At 45.3% G+C, this 23,719-nt stretch overlaps 1 protein-coding gene across 1 annotated transcript in view; it reads right to left on the bottom strand.

The window, feature by feature from the left end:
• Ebf2 (EBF transcription factor 2) overlaps window positions 1–23,719 on the bottom strand; it is a 202,087-nt gene that overhangs the window by 173,021 nt on the left and 5,347 nt on the right. Inside the window, exon 6 of the mRNA XM_051160756.1 lies at window positions 16,800–16,868. Within this exon, the coding sequence (XP_051016713.1) occupies window positions 16,800–16,868 (69 nt within the window). The remainder of the gene's footprint in view (window positions 1–16,799; window positions 16,869–23,719) is intronic.

The following is a 23,719-nucleotide window of genomic DNA, read 5'->3' as shown; positions in this document are numbered from 1 at the left end:
ACTTTTTTTTTAGCAGGGAGATGCAAGCTGACCTTGAAGCCCACGATTCCCAGAGGTCCCTACATCTGCCTTGTTTAAAGGATCCAAATAGCACCAGAGGTTTTACTGATCCAATAGATCATAATGGAAAGAGCCCAGTTACCACAATGGGTTTTCCTGCAAATGACCATCAATTAAGTGAGGGGTAAGACATCGCAGCTTCTTCATGTTCCAGAGAAAGATGGTGGCACTTTATAAAGTACAACACAAACAGGTCAGTGCCAAGGGGCTATTACCAGATTCAAATGAGCCCTCAGGGGAGGCTGCTGTGGCTCCAAAAACAAACCCAGAGTCCACACTGACTACCCAGCCTGGGGTTCCAGTCCATGTCACCTCCTTTCACAGAGCCAAGTGGGCAGTCAGACCCAGGCCTTTTTTTATGATCCTTTTGCTTTTAGAGGCCGCAGCTCACCCACAGAACCCAAAACCCCCCTGTGCCAAAGGAAGCGTTAAACCTCCAGCGAGGCCACAGAAAGACTCAAGTTCCAAGGATTGCTCGTTGCCAGTGACAATTAGAACAATCTGAAAATGTTCCTCAAAGAGAAATGCACTCTTTTTTGTTACAGGAGGGGTGTAAACGCCAGCCAATCTCTTTTGGCACCCAGCACCATAAGAAGTGGTTTTGCCGTGCCACCTCTCGACAAAAAACGCCCTCAATAAGCATCCTCCAAGGACCAGCTTTGAAAGGGGGTTCTGCGTATCAGGTTAACGCATGCACTTGGCACAGGCCAACTTTCGCACCAAGGCTCTGGGGTGCGGGGTGATAAGAGCCAGGTTCTGTTTGTTAACGATAAGGCAATTATTTCTTTGGTACTTCATAGAGAAGGGGAAAAAAAAAATCTTACAGCAAAGATTCAAACAAGGATTCCCTAGGGAGACAACCGAACTCGTAGGTTGGAAAAGTTTTTTTTTTTAATTCCTTTATTCTTTCACAAGAGCAAACACCTGAACCATTGAGAGGAAATAGAACGGAAGCAAAGTTACCATGTTCGTGTCTGCTCTCAGACACATCCACTGTGACTCCAAAAAAGGGAAAGACAGACAGTAGGGACAGGAAAGCCCCACATACAAGGATGAATGGGGAAAAAAATAAGTAGAAAAGAGCAGGGAGAGAGAGACAGAGGCAACAAAGAGAAGAAAGCAACCAGAGTGAGCAAATAGGAGTGAGAAAAGGCAGAAAGTGTGTTGTGAAGTACTTCCTGTGTATTTAGAGGCTGACACAGACCTTGATGGGGAAACCTTCTACCTCAAAGGGCTTTGTTTGTTTGGTTGATGAGGTCTTAACAGAAATGCAGCATCTCATTCCATTTTCAATGTACTCTGAGGCACCACAGTGGTACAGGGGTACGGCACTAAGAACTCATGGCGAAGAAGAGGTAACCCTGGAAACAGTAGGCATCCTGTAGCTTGAAACCCTTCAGAGGAGAGGCATGCGTGACCGTCGGCATGACCAGATCCTTCCACAGACTTCCTGAACTGGGATGTCAGCCTCTAGGCCAAAGTTTCCTAAGTTTCCCTGGAACTCGCTAATACGCAACAAGTTCAGGCATCAAACGCCAGGGAGCAGTCAGCAGTATTTCCCAAGGCTGGCAGCTGAGAGTTCGTGCCGCAGCCCCGGCACTATCATTTTTCTCAGTTGGCAAAACCAATGGCAAGTGGTGACTTCCCACAGAGGTGTGTCTCGGAAGCCCCTTTAGTGCCCCAGGAGGGGAAAAAATTCTGAAGCTATTCCACAGGCAGAACGGGTCTCAGTCAAAGTGCTTGTTGGCCTCATAATGACTTCAGAGAACTTCCGTGCAGTGAAACTGCAAATTCTCCTGTTGGAACAGGCTGGCGTCCTCCATTTGATGGCCCCTGTGGCCTCTGAGGCAACCTGCTGGTTCCAGCCGCCTGTTCAGATGCGCCAGGAACAGTAAGCCTACTCTGGGATGGACTTGCCAGTGCCTCCGCACTCCAGGTCTGCCCAGCTCTGTGCAAACTCCCCATCAGCCTTTTCTCCGGTGTTCTTCAAGCACCCTGGCTTTCCGCATCACCTGAGCTTCATTTCCCAAATGTCTAGGCCAAAGCTAGCTCTATCTCTATGAGATGGGGAAACCTTGGGCCTCAACATGGGGCTTTGTTTTTCCTGCTAGTTTAAGTCTTTAGAATGTCTTCAGGATGGCTATCATACTTAAGAATACCTGCTTTAATGTGGGGGTGTCAGGAAACGGGGAGGCAACTGTTTCAAGGGTGACATCAGTTTTGAAAAGCTTGGAATCCCCATCGGTAAGCAGGTACCAGCCATCACAGTGAGTGTGGGCAGGGCACAGGGATGAGGAAAGATGTGAAGGAAGATTTACCCCAACCGAAACCCTAAGGGGCGTTCCTCATTGTCTCATTGTCTACTTCATTTACTTCCAGCCCTGCTGATGGGAATTAGACAATTTCTTTAAAACCAAAAAAAAAAAAAAAAAAAAAACTCCAAAGCCACCATAAAAATAGAAAATGATTGCTTCCTGTCATGACCAAATATTAAACACAGTGCACACCTAATGACTCTATCCCTCCCCCAGAGACAAAGCTTTATGAACAATAAAGTCCCGGCAGACCTCCAGTGTTTAGGTTTTGGGGGTCTCATTATGGGCTCACTGATCCAATACCGTTTACAAGCCCAATGGACACCAATGGAAGAAAAAGCCAGCACCCTGGAGTTATTATCAGAACTCTTCCAGGGAAGGCAGCATTTCATTCCTCACAAGGGAATAGAAGGAAGAGAAAGGAGATGCCAGAAAAAGGCATCAGGGTACAGGAAGCTAACGGACTAGGCAGGCACTCTACCAAATGAGCTGCATCTTCAACTCTTTTATTTTGAGACAGGGTTTCATTAACTCAGGCTGGCCTCAAACTCGCCATGTCTCTGAGAGTGACTTTTTACCCCTGATCTTCTTGTCTCCACTTCCCCAGCACTGGGAATGAAAGCCTTGCCATCATGTAGGGTTTATTCAATGCTTGGATTTGTCCAAACCCAGGGCTCTGTGTGAGCTGAGAGAACATTGTACCAACTGAGCCATGTCCCCAACCCCTAACAGTAGCATTACTGAGTGGGACGTCAGGCTACATCAGAAACTGAAACCACCAGAAAGACAGCACAGTTGAGAAAACAGCAACGAAAATACTAAAACAGGAGGCAGGAAGCAAGAGGGCAGGGAAACAGAGAGAAGGAAAAGAAAAAGAGGAAAATGGGGATGAGGTTGGTGCTGCAAAGGAACGAAAGGCTTTTTGTTTTTGTTTTGATTTTGGTTTAAATCTGCCATCTACCCCTTCTTCTGCACGGGTTGGAGCTACATGACATCAAACATTCAGCCAGATTTTTCAAGGTCACACCTAAGGTATTATCTGGAGATAGTTGTAAAGGGTGGCTACCCCTCTGTCGGCGTCTTACTAACATCTGGCTGCTCAGATGTGTCCGACACTCTCTGCTGACTTAGATGACCGTCAAGTGGACCAAGCATTAAACAGAAGTCAAGTCTGGCTCTTGTTCAAACGTCAGCCTGAGCGGAGCAGGGAGAGTGGGGCTTCCTCACCCCTTAGTCCTTGCAGTTTATCACCGGAGCCTAAACAATCCCACATGTGGGAAACACTGTAGAAGGAGACCCAGGGACCGTGGAACAAAGGCTTTTAGAGAAGTCAGAAGGCCCGGCTCGCCAAGCAGACAGGGGACTAAACAAAAGCAATCCAGGAGAGGTGGCAAGTCCATAAAACAGGGTCTAGACAGCATGAGACCAAGGCACCAAGAAGTGACAAAAAAGGAGGGAAGAGACCGAAGGTGGGGGCAGGGTAGGAGTCAATGTCTCCCTGGAACAAGAAACTGAGGAAGGGAGTCAAGAGGGTGACTTCTAAACTTGAATCCTGTGGTCTGTCCCCTTTAAATAAATACCTAAGGGTGAACCAACTCCTATGTAAACACAAGCTGAAGGTGGTAAGCCACACACAGGGAGAAAGCACACACACACTTAAAAGATTTTTAAAGGCTCTGGACCAGTCAGGGTCATGTGTCATCCTTCCTCCCCCACAGGCCTGGGAAATCATACATTACTTTCCTATCCTTCAGATAAAATGGATTCCATTAGCGTTACTGTATAAAACACATGATGCCTGGTTAACTGTTGAATTTCAAAGAAACAGAAAATCAATTGCTTTTCAGGTAAGTCTATCCCAAGGATGTTACATGGGACAGACTTATAAGGAAAAAGAAAAAGAAATGTACTGTTTATCTGGCATTTAACTGTAACTGAGAAATACACTTTTAAAATAACACTGCTTCAAGTCTACCTGAGTATACTATAATTTTATTTGCAAGTCTATGAGAGGGAAGAGATGGATGGATGGATGGATGGATGGATGGACGGACGGACGGACGGACGGACGGATGGATGGATGGCATAGAAGTCTTCATGCTAATTCTAGGACCAGATTTGACTCTGGTCATTATCATATTGTAAGAATAATTGTCACTTTAAGTCCTCAGCCTACACATTCTAAGACTGAATTAAATGTATACTTACATATTCTGAAATAAGAAGATGCTTTTTGCATAGGATAGAAGAATTATTCTTGAGCATGGAGGAAACTGGTTACATAGAGCATTATTACCCTGACTCTGCCCCCGCGGTGTATGCTTAGAAGGTGGCACATGCCTTGACCCTTCAGTACAACCGGAAGCTTTATAATCCAGTATTATGGTTTGATACTCAAGAAGCTCACTGTTTCGCCTGTCCCTCTCCTTGCACAAGCTACCCCAGTTTTTTGTCTTGGAAGCTAGGAACCCGGATGAGTCTTTGGCCTGCCGCCTGGCTTATGAAATCATTCGTCTACAGCTGGGTTTTAGTCTTTGAAATATGGAGTGACAATGCCAGTACGTAGTTAAAAATAAGTCGTGTATACCTTTGAACGAACTGGAAAAATACTCTTCTGCCTTCATGCAGATGATGCTCACCGTGTTTCCATGGAGACCCACCTCAGGGCTTTCCTGAAGGGACCAGGTATGAGAGCATTTGGGGCTACAGTAGCTCTAACCTCCTCTCACCACTGGTGTGTCAGCTGTCCTTTGAAAAAGTCCTGGCATTATATGGGGCTCGTGGCATACTGTTGTCCCTAAAGTATCAGCCTGCACCCAGAGGCCCCTTCCCTGCAAGTGTCTCATCCCTGTCACTTTATCTGTAGATGAAAAATCCCTTCCTTATCTCTGTCTTACAAGGTCTTGTTATGGCGGAGATGCCACTGGGCTGCTCCCCGCCCTCGGCTCTGTCTTCCTGGTAATCTTGCGGAGAGAAGATAAAGTGTGCCTATGGTAGAAAGTTTGAGGCTAGAACAAAACCTTCCAGGAGGACACCACTCAGCTGATGGATGCAAATGCCTTATCTTAGGATTTCTATTGCTGCAAATAAAGACAATGGCCAAAAGCAGCTTGGGAAGTACACTGCTTACTTTTTCTTTTCTTTTTTTTTTGCTTACTTTTTCTTAGGACTCCTAAGGCATACTACATCCCGGAGGGAAATCGGACAAGAACTGGAGGCAGGAACAGATTTGAAGTGGTTGGGGAATCCGTTCCTCGTAGCTTATTCTGTTTCCTTCTTTACATATCCCACAACTACCTGCACAGGGACACAGGGACACAGGGACGGCACTGCCTACAGTAGGCTGAGCCCACATCCATCAAGAAAATGTGCCATAGGCTGGCCAGTTTTATAGAGGCCTGATTTTAGCTGAGGTTCCCTCATCTCAGATGACTCTAGTGTGTATCAAGCTGACGACGCCAACAAGGACAACTACCAAACGCATGCCTCATAGACTTGAGCTTAGTTTGAATGCCAGACATCAAGTTCTCATCTCCTAACCCTCCTTTCTGAGAAATGAGCCTCCAGTTTTAGCTCCAGACCAACATGGAAACAAAACCTCAAAGAATAATTTCTACAAGATTGTGATCAGCATGCACATAGTCTAATGGGTAGGTCCTCAACTTGCCAAGTCACGTAGACAACATTTTCTCATCTCCTTGGCATGTACTGTCTCATCTCCCAACCACGTGGCCTGTTAGTTTCTTGGCTGAGTCAAAAATAGACCCAAAAGAACTTACTTAGGCCCATTTACCCAAATATAAAAATAAAGATGGGCTGGAGAGAGGCTTCAGCATGAGGAGTGTTTTCTGCTCTTCCAGAGGAGCCGAATCTGATCTCTAGTACCCATCTCAGGGAGCTGACAATGGCCTGGAACTCCAGCTCCTTGCAACTCACCACCCTCTGCTGGTCCTTATAAGCACTTGCACACATGTAGCATATACTGACACAGACAAGCACAGATATACACAGATACACATAAATAAAAAGACCCAAATACATACTACATGCATGTGTGTGCACACCACACACACACACACACACACACACACTGTCTAGGAGTTCTAAGTTTCCCTGAGTGTAAGTCTGTGATCTTACTGTAATGTTTTCGGCACAGGGTTGGACTTGAGGCCTTACCTCTGCTAAGCAAGTGCTCACTCCTAGGCTGAAATTCCCAGATATCCTTACCATCACCCTCCCTAGCTCCACAATTTCTGTTGCTCCAGTGCCAGTCAGGTGGACAAGGTTTGGGAAGAGACACACTTTCTAGAAACGAGTTTCTTTTTGGTCACACAGCCCAGTTTCAACGCTGTGATCTCTCACTCATCCTGACTCGTCCACTTCTTGGCAAATCTGCAAAAGCCGTCTGTTCTCAATGAGCCCATGCACCCAGTGGACCAGCCGGGAGAGATTTCACTGGAAATTGATGGGGGAGATTAAGCAAGCCCTTGGAAGGACAGAAGCCCCTGATGGAGAGCCAGCTTGTCTCTTCCTCCTGCCATCTAAAGAACTACTTACAAGTAAGTGGTTTGAATGCTAGACTTTGACACTCTGCTTTCTTACCAGCACACAGGATACTGAAAAATTTTCACAGATTGCCAGATGGCATAACAGCAGCTCTTTGCAAGGGATCGAAGCTTCTGGGTGAACAAAGTGGGGGGTGGGGTGGGTTCGTGGAGACAAGTGGCAACGTATCAGCAGAAGCTTTGCAGTAGGAAAGGGAGGGAAGTGGGGTGTGGAGAGGCAAGAAGATGGCCTTTCTCCTGAGGTGATGAGGGAGAGCTGACTTTCTAATGGGAGGTTCCCTTTCACCCGCCATTTTCCAATCCACTCGTCCACTCTCCAAGTTGTCTCTTTAAAATACTATACTGAACTCCCAGCTGTACTATTTAGTATCCTTTGTGCCTTCTGCTGTCGATAAGTTAGTGTTCCTATGTTTCCATGGGAACATATACGGCCCCCCAAGATCTAGTCCTAAGTGATCTTCCAGACTCCCCCTCCCTACACAGTGCCCATGCGCCTCTAAACCCACGCGTGGATCCAGGAAATAACTTCCTTCCCACAATTCCTTTCCCCACACTCAGTCCTTCCCGAAGGTCCTTCAGCCCTAGGTCTGGTGGATGGTTACAGTCTTCACCACAGCATCGCCTCTACCCTTCACATGCCCCGGAGGTCTTCATCTCCGTCTCTCGTGTGGCACTTTCTGCATCAGGCCGTGTCTGAGAGCTCTTTGTTTCTGTCTAAATGATAAAGCCTTGAAGGAAGAAGAGCTTTGTTTCTGGTCAGTCTTATTCCTTGGGGCACGCGGCAAAGTTCGTGACACAATACGGCCTTCATAAGTACTTTCCGAACAAGTAAGGATTCATTCTGCCTTATAACCTTAGCCATCTGGTTTTTTTGGATTTTTTTTTTTTTAATCTATCAACCACTGGGGCTAAGATTGCTAAGTCATTGTCAACTGATTACAGTTAGAGGAAAGTCTCTTTATGAACTTGCAGATTCCTCAGCCACCAAAACTCCTTAAGGTTTATCAGTGAAAAAAAAAAAATCACACTGCCAATTAACATCAACTGAATGTCAAAACCACAGCATAGACATACCAGAAGAAATGGGACAATTGCTGTGGCATTTTAAATTGCATTTTTATGTGTGTGAGTGTTTTTCCTGCATGTATGTATATGTACCACATGCATGTTTGATAGCTACAGGAGTCGGAAGAGGGCACTGGATCCCCTGGAACTATACACACAAGTGGTTAGAACCACCATGTGCGCACTGGGAACCAAACCCAGATTCTCTTCAAGAGCAACCAGCGCTCTTAACCACTGAGCTATTACTCCACTCCCTTGCTTCAAAATAAAAAAGTTACAACTGTGAGAACAAAGCACTTTCCTAGCACAGGTGGGCGCCCTAGGTTCAATCCCTAACCTCTTTCTCCTCTCTCTCACCTCTGTGTCTGTCTGTCTGTCTCTGTCTCTGTCTCTGTCTCTGTCTCTGTCTCTGTCTCTCTCTGTCTCTCTCTGTCTCTCTCTGTCTCTGTCTCTCTCTGTCTCTGTCTGTCTGTCTATCTGTCTGTCTGTCTGTCTCTCTCTCTCTCTCTCTCTCTCTCTCCTCCTCTCTCTCTCTCTCTCACACACACACACTGTCTCTGTCTGTCTGTCTGTCTGTCTCTGTTTCTGTCTCTCTCTCTCACACACACACACACACACTGTCTCTGTCTGTCTGTCTGTCTCTCTCTCTCTCTCACACACACACACACACACACACACTGTCTCTGTCTGTCTGTCTGTCTGTCTGTCTCTCTCTCTCTCTCTCTCTCACACACACACACACACACTGTCTCTGTCTGTCTGTCTGTCTGTCTCTCTCTCTCTCTCTCTCTCTCTCACACACACACACACACACACACACACTATATCATGTACTGTGTGAGTACCTTCCTGTATTTAATGGGAGAGGCAGTATCATTAACGTCAGCAAATGTCTTTCCAATCCTGGAATTGAGTCTTAAATGGCACATGGTATCTGATATTCAAGAATACGACCATAGCGAGGAACAATCGGCAAGCACAGACAGGCTAGAAGAGAATAAGCAGTCCCTATGTACCCAACCGAGATGTGACAAGTGAAAAGACCTTGCTTACAAAATCTGATGTCTCGGGGGGGGGGGGGGGGGAAGTGGCAGAATCTGAATCAGGTCCCAACAAAGGGACAGGGTTTGTATTTGGCAAAAACCTAGGGTAGATAGCCTAGGAGGAAACAGTGTCAAAAGAAGAGCACAGACACTTGGTCTATTAGACCAGGAGGTTACAGAGCAGGAAATGACGAATAACCTGCCGTCCACTCATCTCAGAGCGCTGTCCAGTCTGTTTGTGTATATTTATTTGATCACAAACCCAAAACCACCTTGTTCATAGTAGGAAGAGTTTTTTTGTTTTTTGGTTTTTGGGTTTGGGTTTGGGTTTTGGTTTTGAGGCATGGCCTATGCAGACCAGGCTAGCTTTGAACTTATGTAGCCAAAGATGGCCTTGAACTTCTAACCCTCCTGCCTCCACCTTCCAAGAGCTAAGGAGGCACATGTGTGCCACCGCACTCGATCTTATGCCACGCTGAGGGCTGAACCTAGAGCTTCATACGTGCCAGGCAAGCGCTCTACCACCAAACGCTAACCCAGCCCCAGGAAACACTTCCTAGGAGAAAGGTTTGTTCCATTTCCTCTTCCTTGGTTCAAGCTGTTACCCATGGAAGCTCCTCAACCCACGATGACATTCTCCCTGCGTCACAGGCTGCAGGGGCACCTTTCCTGAGCCCCCCTTCCCACCCATAGCTCTCAACCACGGGATATCCCACGTCAGTCCCAGTGAGGATCCGTTAACGATAGTGTAGGCCTCAAACCAGACCCGTGACTTGTAACAATGAACATTTGAAAGTAAACATATGTGGACAAAAGGCTATACTGCGTGATACACTACAGCTTCTGTGACAAGATTTTTTTGTTTGTTTGTTTATCTGTTTTATTTTCCTGGGGGGGGAGGAGAGGGATTTTGGTGGTGCATGACATGTAAATCATAGACATTCACTCAAAGTAAAAAGAAAGAAAGAAAATAGCAGAAGTTTCCTTGGGAAACAAAAGAAAAACATAAAAGAATGAAGAATTCACGTCCAACAGATAATCGATGCTTTTATCTTTTTTAAAAAATCTAAATCTTCCCTGGGGAATGGAATTTTCATATATATCCCCGGAAGTAGCCCAAGACCAGGCTTTTGTGGCCTCTTGACATTATTAGCTAGGTTTCCCCACTCTGGAGATCGGGTGGCCTCATACAGGTCAGTTAGCTTCTAAGCATCACTGATGGCCACAGATTGTCACACCCGAAACTTACATCTGGGCTCACAGCTATACCCAGAGGAAATTAAACCTAAAAAGGACCATGAAAACCACCTACTAATCTAACGCCCTTTGTTCTACAGAGGGGGAAACTGAGGCCGGGAAGTGCCTTGTGGTCTCTGTAACACGGGTGGTTAGTAGGTGATTGGGGCCCCAGTTCCTGATCTCGGTGGCCACAGTGAGGAGGGATCCATCCCCTAGTCTGCCAGGCAGGTGAATGTGACTTACAAGCAACCTCAGCTAACACACTGCAAAGGCCAGCAACCCCTGCCAGCTTCCTGCGCCACTGCTCCCATCAGGGGTCCTTACTTGTCATGCTCCCAAGTCTTCCTGCTTTCAAAGGCTCTGAATTCTAGACAGTTTCTCCCTCTAACTGTACCAAACTCTTTTATCTCCATAACAACCCTGATGGAGTAAAATTTGATTGTACTACTGAAACTTGATGTGGCCTTAACCAAGTGACCCCCAACTCCTTGAGACTGATCCTTCACATGCCCTGCGTGTCCCCCTTTTTTTAAAGCAACCCTGGAAGCCATTTAATTACCACAAGTTGGTTAGCATAATGACCGGCATACAATGAATGCCAATTAAATACTAAGTAAACATTTGTTGTCGGAAGAGAATGATTCTAAGCTAAGCTATCTGACATGCCCTTTTCCAGGGAAAAGGAGGGAGTGGTCCACAGGCTGAACATTGTACTCGGGGGGCTTTGCAGGCATCTTGTATAGAACTCAAGTGCAAGGGTGACCCAAGCAGTGGCTCTGTAATCAAAGGGCCAGCAGAGTCTACACCACCAACCGGGAACACAGATTAATAGGGTTAAATCGACTCATTTGATGAGGAAAGGAGCTTTCTGCATTCGGGATGGGCATAATCTTGAACCCGCAGAGCAGAACACTTGGGGCTTCACCCCAACAGTGACGCTCTAGAAGTTCCTATCCCAAAAGCAACTCTGGACTGTACATGAGCGACCACACTCACGAGAGGGAATGGGCCACAGTAGCCAGGGAAAGACAGTCTAGACTGGGACTCTAGGGAGAAAGGTAGTCTATAAGGCAGTCTGAGATGGGAAGTAGTTGTTCTGGGAACTGGGGGACGGGCAAGTGGACGAGAACACTAGCATAGAGCTGGCATCCACTGGGGAAGATGCCTACCAAGATGTCAGACAGAGAGAACTTCATCTCAAAGTATATAAGTAGGGACTATGGAAACAGCACAGTCAATAAAATACTTGCTATGCAGGCATGAGGAACTGAGGCCAGATGCCCAAGAATCCATGTAAAAAGCCACACACAGCAAGCAGCACGTGACTGTAATCCCAGCAGAAGACCACAGAAGGGTTATGTGTCATTGTTACCGTTTGACCATGGAATGTCCCCCTCGGGCTCATGTATTTAAACACATGGTTACCAGCTGGTGGCGCTGTTTCGAATGCCTGTGTCATGAGGCCTAGCTGGATACAGGCGTAAGGGTGACATCTCTGCCTGCTTTGGCCTGATGTCTTTCTGCTTCCCCGTCCAAACCATTTAATAAGCAGCTTCTGCTGGCTCCTGCTGCCATAACGCTGCCCAGTGCCAGTCCTTCTCCTTCATATTGGTCCGGACTCCCTCCAACCTCATGTCAAAAGAGATCTCTATCAGGCCAGCAGTATGAAACAAGCAATACATCTGTTATGTTGTTTTGTGCTTTCCCAGAGAAGAACTCTGAATTTTTAAACTAAAAAATGCATGAACTTGATGCTCTCCTGTTGCATGCTTTTTCACTGCTTTTGTAAATGCTTGCAAGTTCTTCTGGCCTGGGTATTGACCTGGCTTCCAGAGAAAGGAGTGGTTACTGAAAACTTCACAAAAGCATGCTGAAGACACAAATAAGAATAAGAAAATAGAGCCAGGATATGATGGCACATGCCTTTAATCCCAGCACTTGAGAAGCAGAGGCAGGTGAATCTCTGAGTTCAAGACAAGCCTGGTCTACAAAGTGAGTCCAGAACAGCTTGGTCAACAAAGTGAGTCCAGGACTTGGCTAAGACTACCCAGAGAAACCCTGTCTCAAAAAACCTAAATAAAAACAAAACAAAACCAGGAGGGAGGGAGATGGATAGAGAAAAAGAAAGGAAAGAAAAAAGGAAAAGAAAACAGATGTATAGGGATGGAGAAATGGCTAAGTGGTTAAAAGAATTCACTGGTCTTCTGGAGGACACAGGTTCAATTTCCAGCACCCATATGGTAGCTGACAAATATCTGTAACTCCAGTTCTTTGGGGCCCAGTACCTCTGAGACACTGTACCCACATTGTACACAGACATGCATACAGACAAAATATCATGCATATAAAATAAAAATCTATCTATCTATCTATCTATCTCTCTCTCTCTCTCTCTCTCTCTCTCTCTCTCTCTCTCTCTCTCTCACACACACACACACACACACACACACACACACACACACACACACAAATAGGTGTATGTTTCTAGATCAATCAAGATAGGGGGCCGTTTAGCAGGACATACTCTAACTTTAGGGCTAAGTCTTGGGAAACAAAAAACTAAGTTCCTGGTGAGGATGATCCCCTACCGTCAAAGCTAACTGTCAGACAAGAAGCCACACAATGCTGAACACTCCTTTTCCTATTTGGAGCAGCCTGTTGGAAACTGAGTGGTTGCTGAAATGTGATCACCAGGGCTCCTTGGGAAATCCAGGTGTTTTGTTGCAGCCCAAAGTCCCTTATGTCCTGTAGGAATGCTGTTTGCCTCATCCTGACCAAAGGCTAATTGGCCATTGATGATGACACAGCTAAGATGACATTTCCTGCTTCCCATCCGACTATCTTCATAAAGAGGGAAGCATGGCTGCACTCATATTCTCTCACTGCAGTTTTGTGCTCACTAAAGCAAAAAATGAACAAGACCCTTGACAGAGGGTAAAAAGTTGAAGACTCATGCTTGTGTCTCCCCATCCATGAACATTCACAAATCCAAGGGCGTGAACCCTCTTCCCTTGAGCCTGAATGGGGCTGGGCCTATGCTGGGGAAACTCAAAGAGAAACGTGTAAATTAACCTCATCTGGTGAGGTCGGGTGAGAAGGGGATGAGATAATTAGCTGGCAGTATAGGAACAAGGGCAAAGAAGAGACTTCTACATTTACTCAGAGGAAATCTGAAATAAACTACTTTGCGCCCATTTGGTGCTTGGTACGGAAATGCGACACTTTCGAGCTGGCGGACGTCGAACCCAAGGACCATATGCACAGGTCAGCCAAACCGGTGGATGCTACAAGCTCCTCCTTCCCACCCAACAAACAGAATCCTGACTCAGTCTCTTCTCAAGCTGATGAGGTTACACCCAAAAGACATTGGAGAGCAGCAAGATGAGGCTTGGTGAGGAAGCAATGTCTTCAGAAAAAGACACACAAATACGGACGCTCATAATAAAACCACTTCTCCTAAAACTCAGCATTGAACGATTTATAGCACTACTCGGTTTTGCTCGGTTTGTGTGCTTCCATGTGGACATGTGCAAGGCTTTGGAAGTAACACATATTTCAGGTGACTCGGAGACTTTACCAGGCTGTCTAGATGTATATGTGATGGCTAAAATAAATGCCACTGTCATATTCAACTTGTAAGGACACAATTTCCACCATCTTAGAATATTTTTTTTTTCATCTTAGAATATTTTAAGGCATTCTAACACAACCCATGAAGACACCTGATAGGAAAATCTTTTGTCTTCACAAAAGAAAGAATATTGCCTTCTGGGAGCTGCAGAGATAGCTCAGTGGTTATAAACTCACACTATTATCACAAAAGACCAGAGTTCAGTTTCCAGCATCATTGTCTAGCCACCTGGATGCCCTCTACTGGCCTCCATGAAAACTGCACTCATGTGTACAAATCCCCACACACACATATAACTTTTGTTTATTTGTTTTTCCAGTCAGAGTTTCTCTGTGTAGCCTTGGCTGTCCTGGAACTCGATCTGTAGACCAGGCTGGCCTTGAACTCACAGAGATCCTCCTGCCTCTGCCTCCCAAGCACTGGGATTAAAGGCGTGCACCACCACTACCTGACACATATACCTTTTTTAAAGTCTGCTTTCTTTCTTGATTTTTTGTTTGTTTGTTTGCTTGTTTGTTTGTTTTTGGTTTTTCAAGACAGGGTTTCTCTGTGTAGCCTTGGATGTCCTAAACTCACTTTGTAGAACAGGGTGGCCTCAAACTCACTGTGATCTGCCTGCCTTGTCTCCTGAATGCTGGGATTAAAGGTGTGCACCACCACCATGCCCGGCTTCTTTGGTGCTTTTAACATGTATTTCTGAGAGCACATTCGGCTTTATCCATGAGTGCATTTTACAAGGAGCTTTTAAAAGTGAGAGTTTCTGCAATGCACAGTCACTGGGATGTGTGCTTGTAAGATGCAGGAGTCAGTTAGCACTTATAGGTTTGCAAACATTTCTAAAACTGGCTTATGGAGTATTTATCCCAAGAGGAGATGCCAGACATAGAACTAGGTAAGGTTCCTGAAAGAGGGGCTAGAACTAGTGGGAAAGATTAGATGAGGACTGGGTACAGTGGGGAGAGTGTTTACAACCCAAATCTGACAGCTTGAGTTCAGGTCCCTAGAACCATAGAAAAGCCAATCTTGAAAGCGCACGTGTCTGTAATAACAGCGCCCCCTACAGGAAGAACAGGAGAAGGCCAGATGCTGGTGGGCCAGCTAGACTAGTGAAAGCAGGAGACCCTATGCTGAACAAGGTGGAAATCAAAGATCAGTATCTGAGATTGTTCTCTAAACATCACACGATGAACACACAGGCACGCACACCCCCACGCCACCCCACACAGACGCACACATCCCACACACCCACCACACGCATCAATGAGCTTGTTGCATACATACACCAAAAAGGCAAGGCTTGTAGCCAGGCTGCCTGCATATGTCTCCAGTTCCCAGCGGATCCTAAAGGCATTGTGGGAAGGACAGAAATGGCATGCTGTGTGGTCATCGGACCTTACACACTGGTTAGAACAGAGAGCATGCTAGGAGAATGCAATCGTCGCCTTGAGAGTAGCATGAACCTGGCAGTACGATTAACTGTATCCCGGTGCTAATTCAGCCACATCAACTGTGTACGCCATGTCACCACTCTAGGGCTCCAGTTTAGTTTTTTTAAAGTCTCTTGTTTCTCTTTTATCTATAAATTGAGGAAGATGAATGGCCCCCAGAGAGTCCTCCCAATGATACGTATTTAAGTTAGCACTTTTGTAAATACCAGAGGAACTCCAAACAGCCCCCTTTAAATTACAGAGTTACCGTAACATCCCGCAAACACTTTCCACTTTTTTCATCACCCTCTTCCAGGCATCTCCAACATCTCCTGCGGCCTGGAGCAACAGACAGCATCCCCACGACAGACCCACTTTACCATGAATGAACAGTGACGCTGAGAGCCTTGGCCAAGGTCAAGAGCTCGGACAGAATCACAAGTCCAGCCTCCTCTGTCCCTATGGCTAGGCTATCCTTCCCATGCAGAAAGCAAGCCGACTTTCCTGGGAAGAGTGCCAGGGGTTCCATCCTCCCCACTGAGAATATGCTGGGATATTAGAATAACAGCTTTGGAGACGGAGGTCTCTCCGAACCATTTCAGGACCTGGCTAGAAACATGAAAACCCAGAGAAAGAAGCAACAGGGAATTCTTCCCGTTTTTTAACGAAAGAGAAAAAATTAGGGATGGGAATATGGGGTTTCTTTAAAAATTACATGATTGCTGGAAGTTAATTTGGTATTTCTTCGTCGGTTTGTAAGTTCTGTTTCCAATCACAAAAACAGACAGCTGAGGACGCCTAAGTCGCATTGCAGTGAATTAGCATCTTGTCCCAGAGAACCTATCTCACTCTGAACACCGCGTAGATCCCAGGCTATGGTCCTGAGTGGCAGGAAAGATTCTCCCTGAATGCAAGAGTGAATTTGTCAGAAGCCCCCTACGTGGTGACCTGAAATGACAGGCCTCAAGCCCAGCAGCAGCCACCATACATGGTTAATTTTTTTTTTAATGGCATTGAGCTTGGAGTGTAGAGATTCCTCTAGAGAAAGGATTGACCGTGTCCTGCCAGAGAGGGGCAGTGGGAGGACAGGGCCTTCTTCTTCCTCTGCCATTCGCACACATTATGAGACCAAAGTCAGTTGGCAGACAAATAAATCTGCCAGTGATTTAGAGGTACACCTTCTGTACCCCAACACCTGGGAGGCAGAGAGTTTAAGCACAACCTCAGCTACAAAACAAAACCACGTCTCAAAACACCAAAGATTAATTTTTTTAAAGAGAATAAAGAAAAATAAAGGGAAAGTCCCGATTTCTTTCAAGAGATGTCACCAACATGAGGAAATCCTGGCTGTGGGAGCTTCGCGCCTTGTAGAAAATACAAAGCTGAACTTATTTACGGCAAAGTCCCCCAGAGTTAGGAAAAGAAGCTGAAGAGCAGAAATCGCGGTCCCCTACCTGTCGATGATAACGGGGTCTGATGGAGTCTCATTCCGGTTCCCACAGCTCTTCTTCTCACAGCATCGACTGTAGAGGGGGAAGGAATAAAAAATGATGAAAGAAGCTGTGCCAGACTAAAAAGGCTCAGTGGATATACAGCACAAAAACATCCCCGAATGACCAAGGTAGCCTCCAAACTAGAAGCCACAGGAGAGCAAACTTTGTGACAATGTTCTTTTTTTTTTAACTGAATCTGAAGCCACCAAACTCATTCAAACTCTCTGTCTTAGAAGCTGCCGGACCTCAGCTTTGCCGAGAACCATGTCTGTAACTTGGCCACAGATGTTTGAATTTTAAGGTTTGCAAGGTCACATCCATGCTGATGAGCAATGATTTTATGAAACTATACTTCAGGCCTTTGTATCCTAGTAAATATTCAAAGAGAGAAAGAGTGCAAGAATGTATAAAATAAACCAAAAGTGCCTGCCTGGGTTACTGTAAACGTTGTTGAGCTGCCAGCGTTCTCTGGAGAACGTGGTGTCTTTTCTAAGCATTTACTTATCCGCTCATTATCGTCATTTTCCAAAGATGAAGGGAGAAGATGACAATTTATACATCTTACAAAAATGGATGTATAAAAAAGAATGTGATACACTTTAAAATAGGAAGGAAATGAAACACAAAGTTGGAGAAGGATAGCTAATGATTTTCGTCAGAACAGAAATAGGACTTGAATGTGTCCAAGTCCCAGTCATGAAGTCCCTGCCTACCAAGGTGTCTCCTCTGTGAAGTACAGGATCCTGGTAGACAGACCAACAAAGAAATGTTGAGTAAGGGAGAAGGAGGAGGGATGGAGGGAGGGAGGAGAGAAGGAGAGAGAGAGAGAGAGAAGGAGGAGGAAGAGGAGGAGAAGGAGGAGGAGGAGGAGGAGGAGGAGGAGAAGAAGAAGAAGAAGAAGCCCCCAGAGTAATTACAACAAAGAAAGGCTCCAAATGGCCTGAGAGAGCAAACACACCAGTCCAAAAATATCTGCTCAAACTAAACAGACATACCTGAGAAAGCCAACATGGTACACACTCCCCAACCGCTGCTTGTCAGATCACAGACTCTTAAATGCTCACGACCACTCCTACAAGTTGGGGCTATCTACTACATGGTTATAATAACCATCTGCATGTGAGTGCTACCATAGCATGGCTCTTCTGCAGCTCAGACCTAGGGCGGTGCCACTGAGAAACTGCTGGACAAGGAACAAGAGGTCTGACATCTTACCCATCACTAACTCACTGCATGAACTTAGTCCAGTACCTTGAATCCCTCTGAGTTTTGCTTCCCATCTCCGGGAACCATTTGGGTTAGTTATCTTTAGAGCAGCTTCCAGGTTTAAGTCACTGAGGGTGAAGTAATGGGAGTTCTTGAAAGTTATAACAGTACAGGAGAAATAGGAAGAAAGCTCATGTGATGACAAGGGATTCCAAAACCTGCCCCACCCCAGTCAGGGATCTGTTCAGTGACCCTCTGCAGCCTTTTTACGCAACAACCAAACGTGGGGACTGAAAGGATGGCTCAGCAGTTAGAAGCACTGACTGCTCATCTCTAGGACCCAAGTCAGATTCCCGGCACCACACGGTGGCTCACATCATCTGTAACTTCAGCTACAGGAAATGCAATGCCCTTTTATGGCCACCTAGAACACCAGGCATGCATATCATATATAGAAGCAAAGCATAGGCAGAAAAGGAATGTGTTTTGTTTTTCAAGTCAAGAGTGTCTCTGTGTAGCCCTGGCTGTCCGGGAACCTGTTCTGTAGACCAGGCTGGCCTCAAACTCAACAAAAATAGCCTGCCTCTGCCTCCCAAGTGATGCAATTAGAGGTGTGCGCCACTACACCTAGCAGAAAAATTTTTTAAAGATTTTATTTCTTCTACTTAATGTGCAGGAGCGTTTGGCTGCATGTATGTGCACCACATGTGTCGTCCGCTGGAACCGAAGTTACAGGTGATTAGGAGCTGCTATATGGGTGCTTGGAACTGGACCTGGGTCCTCTGCAAGAGCCTCAAGTCTTCTTAATTGCTGAGCCATCTTCCCAGCCACACTTTTTTTTTTTTTTTTTTTTTTTTTTTTTTTTTAATGAATGTTTACAAACTTTTGAAACCCATCTCTCTCACCGGAGATATACAAATTAGTCAGTGGGCAACCTTACCACCCTCAGTGTAAAAGGCCCTTGAGAGACACTAAAGTCTGCTCACCAAATGAGCACGATGCAACTCAGAGATATGTATTAAATTAGTAAGTATTAAAAACTGTCTCAACTTCCCTGGATGACAGCCTTAGCCAGTGAAACTTTCTGAAATAATATTTGACCTTTAAAATTACATTAGGTCTCAACTTTTAATTTTTTTTCAATTCATCCCAATATTAACACCCATAAAAATTAATCCTAGCCAGACTCTGGGTGTGGTAGCGCATGCCCGTAATCCCAGCACTCCAGCAGGGGGTGCGGGGGGTGGGGGAGCAGAGGCAGGCCCATCTCTGTGAGTTCAAGGCCAGCCTGGTCTACAAAGTGAGTCCAGAACAGCCAAGGTTAGACAGTGAAACCATGTCTTAAAAAAAAAAAAAAAAAAAACAAGACAATTCTAGTCAGCTGTTCTCCAGCCTCCCAAAGCACCTTGCATTCCCTCTCCCCCCTCCCCCACCCAGCCTTACTCCCAATCCCACCTGCCAGGGTGTTAACTTTAGCTGGTCAGGCCAGATGACTTTGTCCATCACCTCGCTTTTAAAAGTCGACACACACACTAGCTGCCTAAAGACCTTAGAGCTAGACTCTCTTTTAACATCCCCAGCTTGTCGGCCTAGTCCCAAGCATGTGTGCAGCACTGGCACAATATAATTACAATCACACATGCCCTCAGAATGTGCCGATATGTTTAGCTTGGGGAGGAATGATTCTGAGGAGGCTCCTGTAAGTTTGCAAAATTGCTCAACCAAATTCAGCTGGTTTGCACGGGGAAAGATTTTTTTTTTTTTTTTTTAATTTTTTTTAAAGTAAGTCTTGTGCCAGGATGGTACAATGTGAGAAAGCAAGATAGGAAAGGAAATGTCCTATAAAGAAGAAATACAGAGACACTATAGGGCTGATCCTTTATTTCCAATAGGAAAGCATTGAAATATCACCTCTAATGTCAACACCTACCAGAGAACAGATAGAGACATTGCCTTCGGTGCTACACCTCAATAGTGAAAATATAAACGTAATAGGAGTTGGTTGTATTTCCCCATGTGAATGAAACTCAAAGTTTCTCTGCATCTCTCAGTTAAAACAAATTCCTTTTCCAGTTTTTTTGCTTATTTGTTTGGTTTTGGTTTTGGTTTTGGCTTTTGTAAAAAAAAAAAAAAAAAAGAATTTCTCATTAATATAGTCTAGTTGTGTTTCATTTGGTTTTTAAGTGACAGTCAGTCTTAGCATTCCTGACAACCAAGGGAAGCAGTGAACCCAAGACCCATAGAAACCCACAGTCCTGTTGTAGCCAGATGCGGTGGTGCACACCTGTTATCCCAGCACCTAGGAAGGCAGAGGCAGGTGGATCTCTGTGAATTTTGAGGCCAGCCACGTCTACAAAGCAAGTCGACGACAGCTAAGGCTATGTAGAAAAAAACCCTGTCTCAGAAGAAAGAAAAAAAAAAAACAGAAAGAAAGAAAGAAAGGAAGAAAGAGAGACACAGTCCAATGACACTGTGGATAGCTGACACTCAGGAACTGGGTCTCTGAATTACTTGGGTGACAGTATGTTTTTCTTTCCTCTCTAGACAAGGCCCGAATGACCAACTTCAGGTTCATCTATTTTAGTTCAAAGGCTCTGAGGTTTATAATCCAACAGGCAGGTCTCTCAGTCTGAAGTTCCTGAGAAGAAATTTTTGGTTTGGTTTGGGTTTTTGAGACAGAGTTTCTCTGTGTAGCCCTGGTTGTCCTGGAAATCACTCCATAGACCAGGCTGGCCTGGAATTCACAGAGATCCACCTGCCTTCCAAGTGCTGGGATTAAAGGTGTGCGCCACCACACCCCTTGCTTTGTTTTGTCTTCAACTGGCAATGACTATAAAACAGAAAAAGATAAATAAATAAATAAATAAATAAATAAATAAATAAATAAATAAATAAGACTGAACTTCAATAGGTCAGAAGTACCCTGAGGGCTTGGGGTTTTTTTTTTTTTTTTTTTTTTTTTTTTTTTTTTTTTTTTTTTTTTTCTTACTGTGCCCCTGTCCAGTTTGGTTTGGTTTGGTTTACTTTAATTTATTTGGAGGTACCTTCTGCTTGAAACACTAAGTTGCTCGTAAGGCCTCTCCCCCAACATGGAATCTTTGAAGAGGGGGAAAGAAAAAGAAAGGCAAGCTGGAGGCCTGAGTTTTATCACAATTCTGAGTCTTACTGATTTTTTTTTTTTTTTTTTTTTTTTTCAGGCAAGGGGAAAGTAAGAGAAAGAAAGATGAAAAGATGGCTGGGGAAGGGAGAAGAAAAAAAAAAAAAAAAAGAAGCCCTGGTCGCAGTCTGAGGATGTCTAGTCAGCCAAACTCCAGCCCAAGATAAGCTAATGTGCCCTTTTCCCTTCCAAACTCGTTTTTTAAAATTCAACCCTCAACTTTCAAAAATCTGTCTCTAATTTCAAACTCAAATAAGCTCACAGCATGGTGGCTTTTGTTTTGTTTTCTTCTCCCCAACTCCTCCCTGCGATTGCATAACAAAAGTGTCTAAATTCACACCATCTGGCCGATAAAGACACTGGCCCCACTGCCCGGCTGGCCCATCTGATTAGGGCTCTGTCTAGCCTGCGCCTTGTGGCGAAAAGTCACAGCTGTGGGGTTTGCTCACGCTCAATACAACTCTGTTATTAGCCAGCTGTAGGCCTAGAGACGACTTCTGTTCAAATTATAATATCTTTTAACCCTCTGAGCATTGAGGGCACAGGGGTGGCTGGCAGCAACATAACACCTAGATATCTCCTTGCTAATAATTGGCAAAATGAGCTAAGTCAGGAAAGAGAAGAGCAGAGATCACCAGGGAAGGATGGAAAAGTTATTCCTAAAGAAATGAATTCTGCATCTTTATTTTGTCACACACACACCCCACCACCACCACCACCACCACCACCACTAAGCCTAAAGACCAATTAATGAAACTTTTACTAATGAATACAGAATAGCAAACCATTTCAGGAAGTACTCAGGTATGCCAGACAAGACTATGCAATGGAAGTATGTGTTCTAATTGACCACTGAAGACATGGGTATTTCACTATCCTTCTCCATCACTGACAGCTGTGGCTGACTGGTCACATGAAGAAGGAACTTTTCCCCTACCAGGAGAATCAGCCTCTTTTGACTAGTGAGCCGTTGCCCTGTGCCTTAAGGACTCACCTATCCCCTGTCTCCCAACACACACACACACACACACACACACACACACACACACACACACGAGCGCGCATACACACGCACACGCACGCACACACACGCACACCGCAGACCCATCCAACAGATCATTTACTGACCTATAATTAATATTTGTTTGAGGATCTAGTTTTGGAAAGAAAGTAAGAGTGCATCTTCCCAGCTCTCCACTGCAGAGAAGTTACAGAACATTAAATTTTTATATTGTGTTACTAATGCAGACTAAACTAGAGGCTTTAAAAATTGATACTGCTATTTAAGCAGCATAAAATGAGGGGGATTTGATTAGGCTTAAAAAAATAAAAATGTCATCCTTAACTACTGCTGCATAAGGTGTTGTGGGGATTATTTAAAGAGATGGAGAGGCCTTATTAGACAAGGAACTATTTGAGGCCTTTCTTCTCTGTTAAGATTGTCTCTCCAAACAAAGATACTTAAAAAGGAGTGAGAGGAAAAAACAAACAAACAAACAAAAACCCCTCCTTTTGACTAGCCAACCAAATCAAAGCGCTGCGACTGTATAGCCTAGGCATCAGCGACACATACATCTTGGAACAGTAGCTTCCTTCTGACCAGACCCAAGCAATGGAGTACCTATGCACTGCCCACACCCCACCCAGTCTGTGGCACCTGGGTGGGTGGGGGTGGGGGGGCGGAGCTTAGGCCATAGCCAGGGCTCAACTTTACCTCTTGGTGTATTTAGCTTTCTAACATTATCTTTGCCACAACCTAAACAAGCATGTCTGGTTGTTATGATTCTTACTGGCTGGGTTAAGGGGGCGTGAGGGCGGGGTGTTAGAGAGCTGCCTAAGATATGGTCCCTACTAAATCAGATGGGGGGGAGGCACTTATCCCCAAACTGCCTGGGGTGAGAACAACAGCCAATGAATTGAGAGCAGGACGGAGGGAGGGACTGACTGAGGCTCTCCCTCCAGGCCAACTTTGGAGAGAAGAGTGTAGAAACCAGACTTTTACATTTTATACTGAGTTCTTCCCAGAGTTTCCTTTGCTTGTCCTCTTCCTTTCATGGGAGGCTCATTAACACCCTCGAAGAGGACTAAACAGCACACACCAGACGCTCCGGTAACATCAGTTGAAAGATTAAATGTGAGGATGAATTCTGCACCACCACCATCACCACCAATTTTCTTCTATATAAGTAGAAGAAAGGGGGCAATATGCAGAGCTCAAAATAGAATGGATTGGGCTCTGGAGGGAAGAACTCCACAGACTGTGCCTTTCACAGGGTGAGTCTCTGAATCCATCTTCCCTAGAACCTCAGATGTCTCAAGCATGGTTTCTCCCTAACTTGTATTGATTGGTGCCCCCCCCCCCCCGCGCCTCCGCCCCGCCTCTGATTTTTATGCCCCATGATTTCTTCTTGGCCTAAGAAATGGCTCTGGTGCGAAAGTTTGCAGTCATGGGAGAAGAAAGGGATAAAAAGCCTAGGCACCCCACGGAGGACAGAGGCCTAGGATTCCGGAGCCTGGA

Source organism: Acomys russatus, chromosome 18 (assembly GCF_903995435.1).
Source record: "Acomys russatus chromosome 18, mAcoRus1.1, whole genome shotgun sequence".
Lineage (NCBI taxonomy): Eukaryota > Metazoa > Chordata > Mammalia > Rodentia > Muridae > Acomys > Acomys russatus.
Note: the sequence above shows the minus strand (reverse complement) of the source record. Positions and strands in the feature narration are given on the sequence as shown.